This window comes from Podarcis liolepis (genome assembly GCF_965112155.1).
Source record: "Podarcis liolepis genome assembly, chromosome: 6".
Taxonomy (NCBI): Eukaryota; Metazoa; Chordata; class Lepidosauria; order Squamata; family Lacertidae; genus Podarcis; species Podarcis liolepis.
The window spans coordinates 81,524,488-81,537,172 of record NC_139559.1 but is presented as its reverse complement, the minus strand read 5'-3'; the positions used below and the strand labels follow the sequence as shown (position 1 = coordinate 81,537,172).

Below are 12,685 nucleotides of genomic sequence, written 5' to 3'. Positions count from 1 at the left end.
GGGGCGTGAAGCAAAAATGTCTGAAAGCTCCGGAGGTGTTTCTGTTATCTTTCTGCAATAAACCTGTCTTTGGAAAGACAGGCTTCCCTGTGTCCTTATTTCTTTGCTGCTGAGACTCTGAAGCTTGTACTGCAACAAGAATCTCTGCACTGGACTTAATTAATACTCTGCAAAGAGAGCTGTTGCTGGTGGCGCAGCGGAAGTGTTTACTGGACCAGTACACAAAAACTCTCTTAATTTAATGGTGGAAGACATGACTATATCAAACCCTCCAAGTGTCCCTATTTTTCAGGGAAAGTCCCAGATTTACAGAAGTCATCTCAGTTTCTGAATCGATGCCGGAATGCCTTTTTCCTATTTTATTGGAGAAATGTTGGAGGGGGTGGAGCTATCTGACCCCCAGGGCCAAGGAAATACCGTTGTTTTTTTTTTTTTTTTTTTTGCTCTATAAGACTCACTTTTTCCCTCCTAAAAAGTAAGGGGAAATGTGTGTGCTTCTTATGGAGCGAATGCAGGCTGCGCAGCTATCCCAGAAGCCAGAACAGCAAGAGGGATTGCTGCTTTCACTGCGCAGCGATCCCTCTTGCTGTTCTGGTTTCTGAGATTCAGAATATATTTTTTTTTGTTTTCCTCCTCCAAAAACTAGGTGCGTCTTATGGTCTGGTGCGTCTTATAGAGCGAAACTATACAACCTTTAGAAGACATCTGTGTAGGGGAGTTTTAAAATGTTTAATGTTTATTATGTTTTTATGTATGGTTAGAGCTGCTGTGGCAGCCCAGTCAGATGGGCAAGGTATAAGTAGCAAGCTTATTAAGGAATAGGATGTCCCTATTTTCTTTGGAAAAATATATGTTGCATGCAAGTTCCCCCCTGGGGGCAACTTCAGTTAAATATCAGGGGGTAATAGCTGCTGGGAAAGATCCTGAGACTACGGAGACCTGTTGCCAATAGACACGACTGCTCTGGGTGGATGACTTTAGGCTGTGTCCCCACTATACAATGGTACCTTGGTACTCAAACGGCTTGGCTCCCAAATAAATCAGCTCCCGAATGCCGCAAACCCGGAAGGAAGTGTTCCGGTTTGCGAATGTTTTTCAGAAGCTGATCGTCTGTTGCGGTTTCCTCTTGAGTGCAGGAAGCTCCTGCAGCCAATCGGAAGCCACGCCTTGGTTTTCGAATGGTTTTGGGAGTCGAACGGACTCCCAGAACGTATTAAGTTCAAGAACCAAGGTACCACTGTATCTTCTGAAGCACATTTCCCCCCCCCCCCAATAGAATTCTGGGCACTGTAGTTCATTAATGGAAGTGTAACTCTGTGAGGCATAAAAACTATACTGCCCAGAATTCTTTGAGGGGAAAGAATGTGTTTTAAAGGTAAGTTCCAAATGTGTGTGTATGTATTTATGTGGTGGTGGTGTTGCTGTTGTTAAGATTTGTTACCTGTCCTTCACCATGTGGTCCCAGGGCAGGTTACAACAATGGAAAAATACCATATTAAAATCGGCTTGAAAGGAATTGCCATTAAGAGAGTGGCTGGGCAAAGAGGTGTGTCTTTGGCATCTGAGGAAAGCTACAACTGTGGAGAGGGCATTCCGCTGTTTCCACAGCTTATTGCAGGTATGTATGGATGTATGATATATGTGTTTGTATGTGTGTGTATGTAAACTATATGCACATATATATGGGTGGGGAGGTTTCCTATTAGCTTTCTGAGTATAGTTCTCCATGTGGCAATACCTGGACTTGACAAAAGAGTGTTAATAGCCCTGTGATCTGTTGCCATGGGAACAAGAAGGCTAGGTGATGGCTGGAGATGACTCATCCAGATCTCCCAGTCCTTCCCTCTGGGCCAGAGGGAGGGACAATGTTCCTGCGTGCAAAGCTTGCAGCTTGAGGCAGACTATGGACAGGTGCAGGGAGCAAAGCTGTGGGCTCTGTGGACATCTTATGTCACTAGAGATCCGAAGTGGGAGCAGAGGACTTTGGCTTTTCAGTTGGGAGTGTTTAAGGTGTGCCTCCAGCTCTGTTCGTGCTGCATGTGTGTGTCACGGTGGGAATTTACTCCCTGCTGATTCATATTAGGCAAGCACCCTCATTGTACTGTTTCATATGCTTGTTAAAAAGCTACTGCTTCTTTTTGCAAGCCTATCAAGACATGTAATCCAGCTAGTGCACTTTTATTATTTGATAATGGATGGTATTATTTCGTATGGATACTGCTTGTAAAAGCTTACAAATGTATAAATTTTAAAACAACACAGAATCATAGAGATGGAAGATACCACAAGTAGGGTTCCCATATTGTTTTTGGGGGGCCAAAGTGGTTCAGCTATTTTTAAGGAAATTCAAACCGCCCCTCAAAAAACCCACCACCCACTTCCGACATGGGTTGCCATACGCCCAGGTTCTCCAGAATTTCTTCAGAAATTCCGCCCAGACACTATTTCCGACGGATGAATCCTGGAAATCCCAGACGTACGGCTGCCCTAACCACAAGGGCCATCTACTCCAACCACCTGCAATACAGGAATCTCAGGGTTAGGCTAAATGACCCTTGGAATCCCTTTCAACCCTACAAATCTATGAGCATAAAGGCAGTGGTTCTTACACATTTTTTTGCTGGGCCTCACTTTTAGAATAAAAATTTGCTCGCCCCATACCAATTTATTAATGAGAAGTACATTGGAAACAAAAAATAAACAACTAGCAGGGCTGGATTTATAACATAGAACACAACTACTTTATAATATGCTCACGGGACATCCAGAAGGTGTAAAACAAAGCAGTTTTCCTAAAAATCTCCCCCAAAATATAATTACAAATGAGCCTCTTACATACGTATGTACCGTAAGTATGTGTGCAAACCCAATCACTTAGTGCCCTTGCTCTCTTATTGAAAAGCCACCTAGCCACATTCTGCAAATAAAAAAAACGTTTTCATGCTATACTACACTACACCGGTATGTTTAAATGCTCCTTTGATTGTCCTTGAATCTTCCCGCCACACTTGCCACCCTCTCCTGCCGCACCACTGCGTTAAAAGAAAGGGTCCCGATCCTGGGTGGCTCCAGGAGCGTTTCCTAAAGCGACCCAGAGAGAGAGAGAGAGAGAGAGAGAGGTGGTGGGTGGAGCCCGACGCGGCTTCTTAGGCAAGGAAGTGGCCGCGGCTCCTGCCCAAGGGGAGAACCGGGGCTGGATCCGTCCCGCTCATGGCGGCCACGTCGCTTGCGCGCTGCTGCACCAGCAGCAGCAGGGCGATCCCCTGCAAGCCCCCGGGGCAGCGGGGCAGGAGGCCGCTGAGCCACGGCCAGGAGGACGGGGAAGGAGGTCTCCCCAACGGCAGCGGCTGCTCCGCGGCCCAGCGCTCCGGGGAAGCGGGCACCTGCGAGGGCAGGGAAGGGTTAACCGAAGCGGAGAAGAGGGTGGTGGCTCTCCACGAGGAGGCATGCGCGGTGAGTCCGCTTCGCTTTTGCCTCGCCTTGGCGCAGCCGCCTTGGCGCTCCGGGTTTTTGCTGCGGCTGCTGCTCTGCAAACCGGGGCAAGTGTCGGACTTGAGAGTCGTATTTTTCTATTAGCAAAGGTGTGGTCTTTTTCTGCGCCAGGGACGCTTCGGAACTGGCAAGGGCTTCCGTTTAGCAAGCCCAGATTGCCACGCTTTGCTCTTGCTGCGTGTTTTGTGACTTTAGCTATTGTTTGGCCAGTACTGTAATTGTAAGCACTTTTGTTGTTTAGTCGTTTAGTCGTGCCCGACTCTTCATGACCCATGGACCAGAGCATGCCAGGCACTCCTGTCTTCCACTGCCTCCCGCAGTTTAGTCAAACTCATGCTGGTAGCTTTGAGAACACTATCCAACCATCTCGTCCTCTGTCGTCCCCTCCTCCTTGTGCCCTCCATCTTTCCCAACATCAGGGTCTTTTCCAGGGAGTCTTTCTCATGAGGTGGCCAAAGTATTGGAGCCTCAGCTTCAGGATCTGTCCTTCCAGTGAGCACTCAGGGCTGATTTCCTTCAGAATGGATAGGTTTGATCTTCTTGCAGTCCATGGGACTCTCAAGAGTCTCCTCCAGCACCAGAATTCAAAAGAATCAATTCTTCGGTGATCAGCCTTCTTTATGGTCCAGCTCTCACTTCCGTACATCACTACTGGGAAAACCATAGCTTTAACTTTATGGACCTTTGTTGGCAAGGTGATGTCTCTGCTTTTTAAGATGCTGTCTAGGTTTGTCATTGCTTTTCTCCCAAGAAGCAGGCGTCTTTTAATTTCATGGCTGCTGTCACCATCTGCAGTGATCATGGAGCCCAAGAAAGTAAAATCTCTCACTGCCTCCATTTCTTCCCCTTCTGTTTGCCAGGAGGTGATGGGACCAGTGGCCATGATCTTCGTTTTTTTGATGTTGATCTTCAAACCATATTTTGCGCTCTCCTCTTTCACCATCATTTAAATTCCTCCTCACTTTCTGCCATCAATGTTGTGTAATCTGCATATCTGATAATCTGATAATCTGCATAATTGTAAGCACACGCCCTCTTATTTTCACCCACGAACACTGTTGTTCGTAGCTATTATAGATAAATAGGACCTGCATGGAGAGAGGCAGTATACCAGGCCTCTTGCTTTTTGCACCCTGCTTGCAAGTGCTGAGACACCTGGCTGAAACAGAATGCTAGGCTGGTTAGCCCTGGGTCTGATTCACCAAGGAAACCTGTATGTTTTTAACAGGGATGGGTGGTGGGTGGCAGGGATTTGTAATGGTTGCAGAATTTGGCTTGTTGAAAAGGAACTCTGCTTTATTTATTTCTTTAACACAAGATTCTAGAACTTACGGTTATGACGGAAGATAACGCTAGCATGTGTGTAGTTGCAGAAGCCAGAAATGTGACTAAGGTTTGGAGGGCCATGGATGGGTGAGCCTGTAATAATAATAATAATAATAATAATAATAATTTATTATTTGTACCCCGCCCATCTGGCTGGGTTTCCCCAGCCACTCTGGGCGGCTTCCACAGAAACCAAAAAACACTAAAATATCATACATTAAAAGCTTCCCTGAATAGGGCCGCCTTAAGCTGTCTTCTGAATGTCAGGTAGTTGTCCATCACCTTGACATCCGATGGGAGGGCATTCCAGAGGGCGGGCGCCACCACCGAAAAGGCCCTCTGCCTGGTTCCCTGTAGCTTCGCTTCTCGCAATGAGGGAACCGCCAGAAGGCCCTCGGCGCTGGACCTCAGTGGCCGGGCAGAACGATGGGGGTGGAGACGCTCCTTCAGGTATACTGGGCCGAAGCCGTTTAGGGCTTTAAAGGTCAACACCAGCACTTTGAATTGTGCTCGGAAACGTACTGGGAGCCAATGTAGGTCTTTCAAGACCGGTGTTATGTGGTCTCGGCGGCCGCCCCCAGTCACCAGTCTAGCTGCCGCATTCTGGATTAGCTGTAGTTTCCGAGACACCTTCAAAGGTAGCCCCACGTAGAGCGCATTGCAGTAGTCCAAGCGGGAGATAACTAGAGCATGCACCACTCTGGCCAGACAGTCAGCGGGCAGGTAGGGTCTCAGCCTGCGTACCAGGTGGAGTTGGTAGACAGCTGCCCTGGATACAGAACTGACCTGCGCCTCCATGGACAGCTGTGAGTCCAAAATGACTCCCAGGCTACGCACCTGGTCCTTCGGGGGCACAGTTACCCTATTCAGGACCAGGGAGTCCTCCACACCAGCCCGCCCCCTGTCCCCCAAAAACAGTACTTCTGTCTTGTCAGGATTCAACTTCAATCCATTAGCCGCCATCCATCCTCCAACCGCCTCCAGGCACTCACACAGGACCTTCACCGCCTTCACTGGTTCTGATTTGAAAGAAAGGTAGAGCTGGGTATCATCTGCATATTGATGGACACCCAGTCCAAACCCCCTGATGATCTCTCCCAGCGGCTTCATATAGATGTTAAAAAGCATGGGGGAGAGGACGGAACCCTGAGGCACCCCACAGGTGAGGGCCCAAGGGTCTGAACACTCATCCCCCACCACCACTTTCTGAACACGGCCCAGGAGAAAGGAGCGAAACCACTGTATAACAGTGCCCCCAGCTCCCAACCCCTCTAGACGGTCCAGAAGGATGTAATCATTCCATACCTCTCTTCACAATGAGCAGAATAAATCATGCAAAATAAACAACCATGCACAAATATACTTGATCTGCATAATTTATGCAGGTCACACCATTCAGCTTTGGGTGCAAAATTTGGGTTACATAACAAATGACTGTAGTCTCAGTTATGAACAGAGGAATACTTTTGGGGCAAGGATGCTCTCCTTGGAATATGTGCAGGCACCATGAGCTGGGGAAATTCACATTCTGAGCTCATTCTTCACCATCACTGCCTGAAATACACCCAGCACTTCCCTGTGTTTGCATATTGCAGAGTAAAAATAAAATTAAAATGGTGCACAAACTGCAGCAGGTTTGTCTACCACCACAGACCTTCTCACTGGGGTACAACAGAGTTCCCCACAACTGGAAAACAACTCATCTGCAGAACATTCCTATTCTCTGAGCCCAGAGGGCTGTGACTTTGCTTTACACCTCTCTTCCGAGGCACAAATTCCTTCGCATCCATTTACAATTGGCAATGCTGTGTCCAAGCTAGAAAGGCGCCAGCCACTTGGACAAAAATTAGCTGGCTTTCCTTTTACCAATCTGAAATGCTTTGAAAAGCAGGCAAATGTGCTGGGCTGGTTCAAGACAGTTAGCTACTCCAAGAGAGATTCCTTTTTATTATCCCATCTTACACTAAAACATTGCTGTATGCAAATCATAGTGAAACGAAGGGATTTCAAAATTTTGCAGAGGGCAGATGAATGTTGCCAACCGTCTTACACACATGTGCGAAGCCATCTTCCAAAAGTGAAGCGGAATGCCCTGGCTCTACACAAACTCGCTCACGCACACACTGCAACGTTTCCTTGTCTCTTCTGCTCCTCACATCCCTCCTCCTCTCCATCACTATCTTGGAGTATACTGGGAGTCTCTGGAGCGATGCCATGAGCTGTACCTGCTATTGTTTTTTAGGGCTCTTCCAGACAACCTACCTATTGAGCACTCATCCTGGTTTGTTTGCAGGGAGAACAGATGCCAGTGCGTTTCACCATTGCTCTCCTTAGCACAAAAAGTCTGAACTTTTGGCAGAAGAAAGTTTGTTAACACAAGACCTCCCCATTCAGCTATAATTGCACAACCTGAATTTGCCTGTATGTGACTGGAACCCCACCGCAAAATGGTGACTGTCTGCAAGCGCCCTAAAAGTTGGCTGTCGGGCTGGCCATGCAGACTCAGAAAATGAATAAAGCTGGAAGAATGGATAGGGTGAAGTGTGTCATAAATAAACAAAGAATCATTTGACTGCACTAAAGGCGGCATCCCATTGTTCTCCTGGCTTGCTTGGTTTCCCCCACAACCCCTACTCCAATAACAATGGGTGTTCCATGTGCATTTGTCAAGTGGTAATCACAGGAATAAGGGACGCGGGTGGCGCTGTGGGTTAAACCACAAAACTTGGGACTTGCTGATCAGAAGGTTGGCGGTTCGAATCCCCACGACGGGGTGAGCTCCCATTGCTCGGTCCCTGCTCCTGCCAACCTAGCAGTTCAAAAGCACGTCAAAGTGCAAGTAGATAAATAGGTACCGCTCCAGCGGGAAGGTAAACGGCGTTTCCGTGCGCTGCTCTGGTTTGCCAGAAGTGGCTTAGTCATGCTGGCCACGTGACCCGGAAGCTGTACGCCGGCTCCCTCGGCCAATAAAGCGAGATGAGCGCCGTAACCCCAGAGTCGGCCACGACTGGACCTAATGGTCATGGGTCCCTTTATCCTTTGCCTTTAATCACGGGAACAAGAAGTAAGGTCTGCTGTTCTCTCTGTGTGTTTTAAATAGGCTGGGAAGCATAACTACATAGATCCAGTCACTGGCTACCTAGTGTTCACCAAAGTGGCTCATTTGCAGAGAGGACACTGCTGTGGTACTTCCTGCAGACATGTGAGTATTAAGCCTTGTTGCCTCGCATGAGGAAGGCTCTCCATCAACAAATCAGTCAGTTTTAAAATGAATTTAAGTGGTAAATGACACACCTGTTCCCTTAAAAGGATACATATGAAAGCCTCTCTGGGGAAGGCAGTTGAATTTCCAGAGACAGAAAGAAGTTGCAGTTGTTTTTGTCCCCTCAAAAAATGTACACATTGTATATATGATCCTGCACATGTTCACTCAGTTAATTTGGTGGAATTAACTTCCAGTGTGGCTAAGAAGCGTGTTTTATCTGTTTCTGCTGGTGTCAAGAAACAAACCTGAACACGTTCTAGGCAGCCAGTGATTAGGTTTGCAAACAGAGCTAACCTTGAAGACGACCTCCAAATTCCTACAGATGCTTCTGGAGAGATGTGCTTGGGTGAACAGAAATAGCTATGGTGAACCGATCGGGCATACTGTAGATTTAAGATGTAGCCGTGCTCTTTGTATAGCCTCTGATCTTTATGACCTTGGTTTTTGAGTCGCTGTTAAAAAATGTTTTTTTACAGAAGACAAATAAAATAGGAGATCTAATCAGTTTAAGTGCCAGCAACTGCCTTGAATACCTTACTAAGTACCGTCAATTTCAGCCATTCTTTTAAAAAAATTCCTTAACACACTAGCAAGTTTATTGCTTCCACATTTGACAGTAACAGATCATAATAATTTGGTTTGAATCCCTCCCCATGACCTTGAACCCACCACTTGGGTGTAATGCCCACTAAAATCAATAGGCCCCACCCCAAGCAAAACATTCAGCACTGGGATATGTAAAACATTTTCAGGGGTGCATTTATCATCCCAACGGTCCTTCTCAAACTGTTTATTACTGCTTTAACTTTTCCATGTGAATTTCATTATAGCAAATGTCAAGAGCTGCTTCCCGACTCTTACCCAGAAATGTTGTTCTGGTAAGGAGGGGTAACAACAGAGTAGCTTATGGGATGTCATAAGTCAATGGCTCCACTCTCCCTGCACCCAAATTTCACAATCCCCAGCTCACCGGTTTTTCATAAATTATTTTTTTGTTGCCTGCGCAGTCAACGCAAGTCCTCTTGAACAGAGTTCAAACAATAAAATACATCATTAAAAATATTAAAACATTTAAATCCATTCATTTATCCACACTGGGCTGTCATCTCGTTAAGGAAATCTTAATTACCTCCATATGAGTTATTTATTTTAAAATAAATGATTTGATATACATTTATTTTCTTCATATTAAAAAAAATCATATTGAAAAAGACCATATTGAGTGAAAAGGAGGGGGGAATCGCATCTTACAGCTTCAATGTCAACTAATCAATTTTAGCACATTGTCAAAATGTCCATTGGCGCTCGCTTCTCAGTTCTATATCTGTTCCAATATTGGATAAATAGTGTCCAATTCCTTTGAAATGTGTCTTCTGAGTTACTTCTTCCCTCCCATTTTATTCATCACCATCTTATTCCAAATTTTCCCCTTCCATAATTTGAGAGATGGCAGATGGGCTGTTCTATAGGTTACTGCTAATAATTAATCAGTTAAGCTTACATATTAATAAATCAATATTTCTGCAGAAAAAGGCCTGCCTTCTAGCAGAGTATACATGGAAGAGTTGTGATAGGCCCCATTGTGGAAGAGGAATTCTCTTCTGTGTGAGGAAAGGAGAAATCTATGTTATAAAATGATGCAGACCACCTGAGGTTTGTTTAAGTCAGGGATGGCCAACTTGAATCCTGACAATTGGCTAGATAGAAGTTGGGGTCCAACATCTGCAGAGTCACAGGTTTCCCACCCCAGGTTTAAGAACTTGTCTACAAAATATTTTAACTTTCACCATTTAGCCTCTTGCATAATTCACCAGAAGCATCTTTTTAATCCCTGAAAAGGGTTGCAGTGAATTAATGTGACTGATGAACCCTCTAAGCATTGCAACTCTACACCTGGCGGGTTGCAGAGAAATAAAAAGCAACTGGCATCCTGTCCAACCACAGATCAGTACTGCAAAGCAACCAACATTGGCCTGAGCAATTATAGTGCACAGTTCATTGACAAAAAAAAAACCAGTTCAGTGCATCTACCATAATTTAACACTGATTGTTTATATGATATTTTGTATTGCGGTTTTAGTTTTGTTTTAGTGCTGTAATTTTATTGTTAGCAACCCTGGACTCTCATAAGAAGAAGGGTGAGGTATAACAATATTATTATTATTATTATTATTATTATTAACTGTTCAGAAGAAAGTAAACACCTCCAGCCTCCCTGACTCTTCACAAGCAGCCTTCTTCCAGTCTTATTTAGTCATCTGAAAGTGATTAAATACCTCGCTGCATCTATAGTGTATAGGACTTGTGTCACCCTCTTCACGTTGCTCTCCAAAACACTCTTGAATTGTGAGTTTTAATGCTGCCGTCCTGTGCACGCTTCCCTGGGAGTAAGCCTCATTGAACGCAGTTGGATGTATTGCCAAATTTCAAGTCGGATCTGGCTACAAAAGATTCTGGCTTTCACTTTGTGTTTTGTGACTAGAGAAATCTATTCCCGTCTCCCCATCTTATGTGAGGTTTCAGGAAGTGAGATCTCTTGACTTCAATGAGATCTCTTTTCTTCCACTTTGGTGAGTATACAGGATTGCATGCAGAGTGGGGAGAGGAGCGGTTGACTCAGATACCGTATAATGAGTAGGGACATATCTAGCAAGGAGGTTTCTTGGACAATAATTAGGACCATTTGTTTGGGGAGAGGGCAAGGAAAAGGGGGGTGCATGGCTCAATTCCTCCTCCTCCTCCTCTTGCTCGCTCTCTTTTCAAGTCCCGAGGCCACAAATGATTTATAGGACATCATTAATTTTGTCTTTAAGCACGGGCAATGTTGAGGCCTCATCAAGAATGACTTATTCCATCTCTCTCTCTCTTTCTCCAGTGTCCATATGGTCAAATGAATGTTAAAGATCCTTCCAAAAAGAAGCGGTTCAATTCCTTTTTCTACGCTTGACGATCGAAGCCTTTTGCATCATACCATGAAGGGGAGGGGGAGTCAGCCATCACTCCCATTTCTTCCTTCTTCTCTGCCCCCTACAGCTTCCATATTTTGCATAATGCCGTTCCTTTGACCTCTGCTGTTCTGCATCCTGAATATTTTCCAATTGCAATAAAATAAAAACCCCATGTGTGCTCCAGTGGCGCTGAGCCATTGACAAGGCTTTCCCTTTCTCTGGTGTTATGAGTGGCTGGCTGGGAAGAGATGGTTGCTTTGCCTTCCAGAGTTATCAGGCTGGAGAGGAGAAACCCGCCACGCTCAGGCTAACTTTGTTTCGCTTGGTGGTGCTGAGCTACTCTTTGAGAAACATTTAAAGGCGACTTTATAAGACAGGTTCTCTTCTAGCACAAGGCTGAAAGAAAGTCTCCAAACTGATCCATAACACAATCATTGGATTAGCCTCTTTGTCCTGAATGATCTAACTATATTTGCTCTGCAGATGTGTGTTTGTTTGGCTGCAAGCTCAACAAGATATTCTTAAGCAACTGCAGGCTTATAGACATCACCCCAGAATTGGCCCTACTAAACATCTTCCAAGACAACAATGCCCATTTACACCACAAAGAACTCATAACCCACCTGCTCTCAGCAGCCAGAAACACCATAACCAGACACTGGAGAGACCTGTCAGAAGTAAGCATGGACCAATGGTACCAAATAGTATGGGAAACAGCCCTACTAGAAAAATTAACTAATAAACTGAAACTGACACGGGGACAAACAGAAGAAGACGCCTTCACCCCGGTATGGCTCCCCTTTATCACATACACAGCCCAACAGGGCAGTGACAATAATCCACCAACAGCATACAAATCAATATGGCTAACCTGATCCAAAACACCCACCTCACCCACACACGAAAACAAAGATCACCACAGCCAATCACAAGCAAACAATCACACGCTAAGCCAACCCCAACCTCTCTCACCACCAAAGGAACACAAGTGAACAACACAAACAACGCTGACACCAAACTCTACATACATTAAACATAATAGAAACACCGCCACCCGACCCCCACCCCTATCCATCTTCCCCCTCTCCACCCCCCTTTCTTTTTTCTTTTTTCTTTTCTTCTCCCCCTAATGCCTCAACAAATGAAACGGATTTGTAAAAATGTTACATGGGGAAAAAAAATATGAGGCACTACACTTCTGTAAAACAAGAAAATCCTGAATAAAATATATTTTTTTTAAAAAAAAAGCAACTGCAGGCTTGTTTGGATGTGTAAGCAGTGGAAGCTGGTGCCCATTAGGACTCGTAGGGCAGAAGCAGGGGGGGGAGGCCAACAGCAGGGGGCGCCAGAGCCAATGATAGGCAGAGTCATTCTGGTTTTGTTCTCATTCTTCTCCCTGCTGTGTTAAGAGGAGGGGACTGAGACTAAGGAGGAGGAGCTGACAGTAAGTGTCACCCCATAGACTGGTTGTAAGTAAAGTAGTAAGCAGGTGGAGGCAGAGCTTGGTGAGACACTGCGCTTGCACTAACAGACCAGCTCCCCTGCATGTATGTATCACCTGATTTTGTTACACCAGATTATTCTACACTTGATGAACGGCAGCTGGATGTGACGCAGTTGGTAAAAATTGGCATCAAGGTGAGAAAGAGGTGGT

The 12,685-nt window shown here is 45.5% G+C and overlaps 1 protein-coding gene and 1 long non-coding RNA gene across 2 annotated transcripts in view; one reads left to right on the top strand and one right to left on the bottom strand.

The window, feature by feature from the left end:
- LOC310708497 overlaps window positions 1-12,685 on the bottom strand; it is a 124,062-nt gene that overhangs the window by 49,317 nt on the left and 62,060 nt on the right. The gene's annotated exons all lie outside the window — the stretch shown is intronic.
- Window positions 2,802-11,235, top strand: LOC310708482 (uncharacterized protein C1orf53). Its single transcript, XM_083506893.1, has 3 exons — window positions 2,802-3,453; window positions 7,919-8,020; window positions 10,959-11,235. The coding sequence occupies exons 1-3, from the start codon at window positions 3,211-3,213 to the stop codon at window positions 11,028-11,030; spliced, it is 417 nt and encodes a 138-aa protein (XP_083363019.1). The 5' UTR covers window positions 2,802-3,210; the 3' UTR covers window positions 11,031-11,235.

Excerpts from the sequence above, each read along its gene's own strand:
- LOC310708482 (XM_083506893.1), top strand. The coding sequence starts at position 3,211 with ATGGCGGCCACGTCGCTTGCGCGCTGCTGCACCAGCAGCAGCAGGGCG. Across the intron at positions 3,454-7,918 it reads TCCACGAGGAGGCATGCGCG|GCTGGGAAGCATAACTACAT; the intron begins GTGAGTCCGCTT and ends TGTTTTAAATAG. Across the intron at positions 8,021-10,958 it reads GTGGTACTTCCTGCAGACAT|TGTCCATATGGTCAAATGAA; the intron begins GTGAGTATTAAG and ends CTCTTTCTCCAG.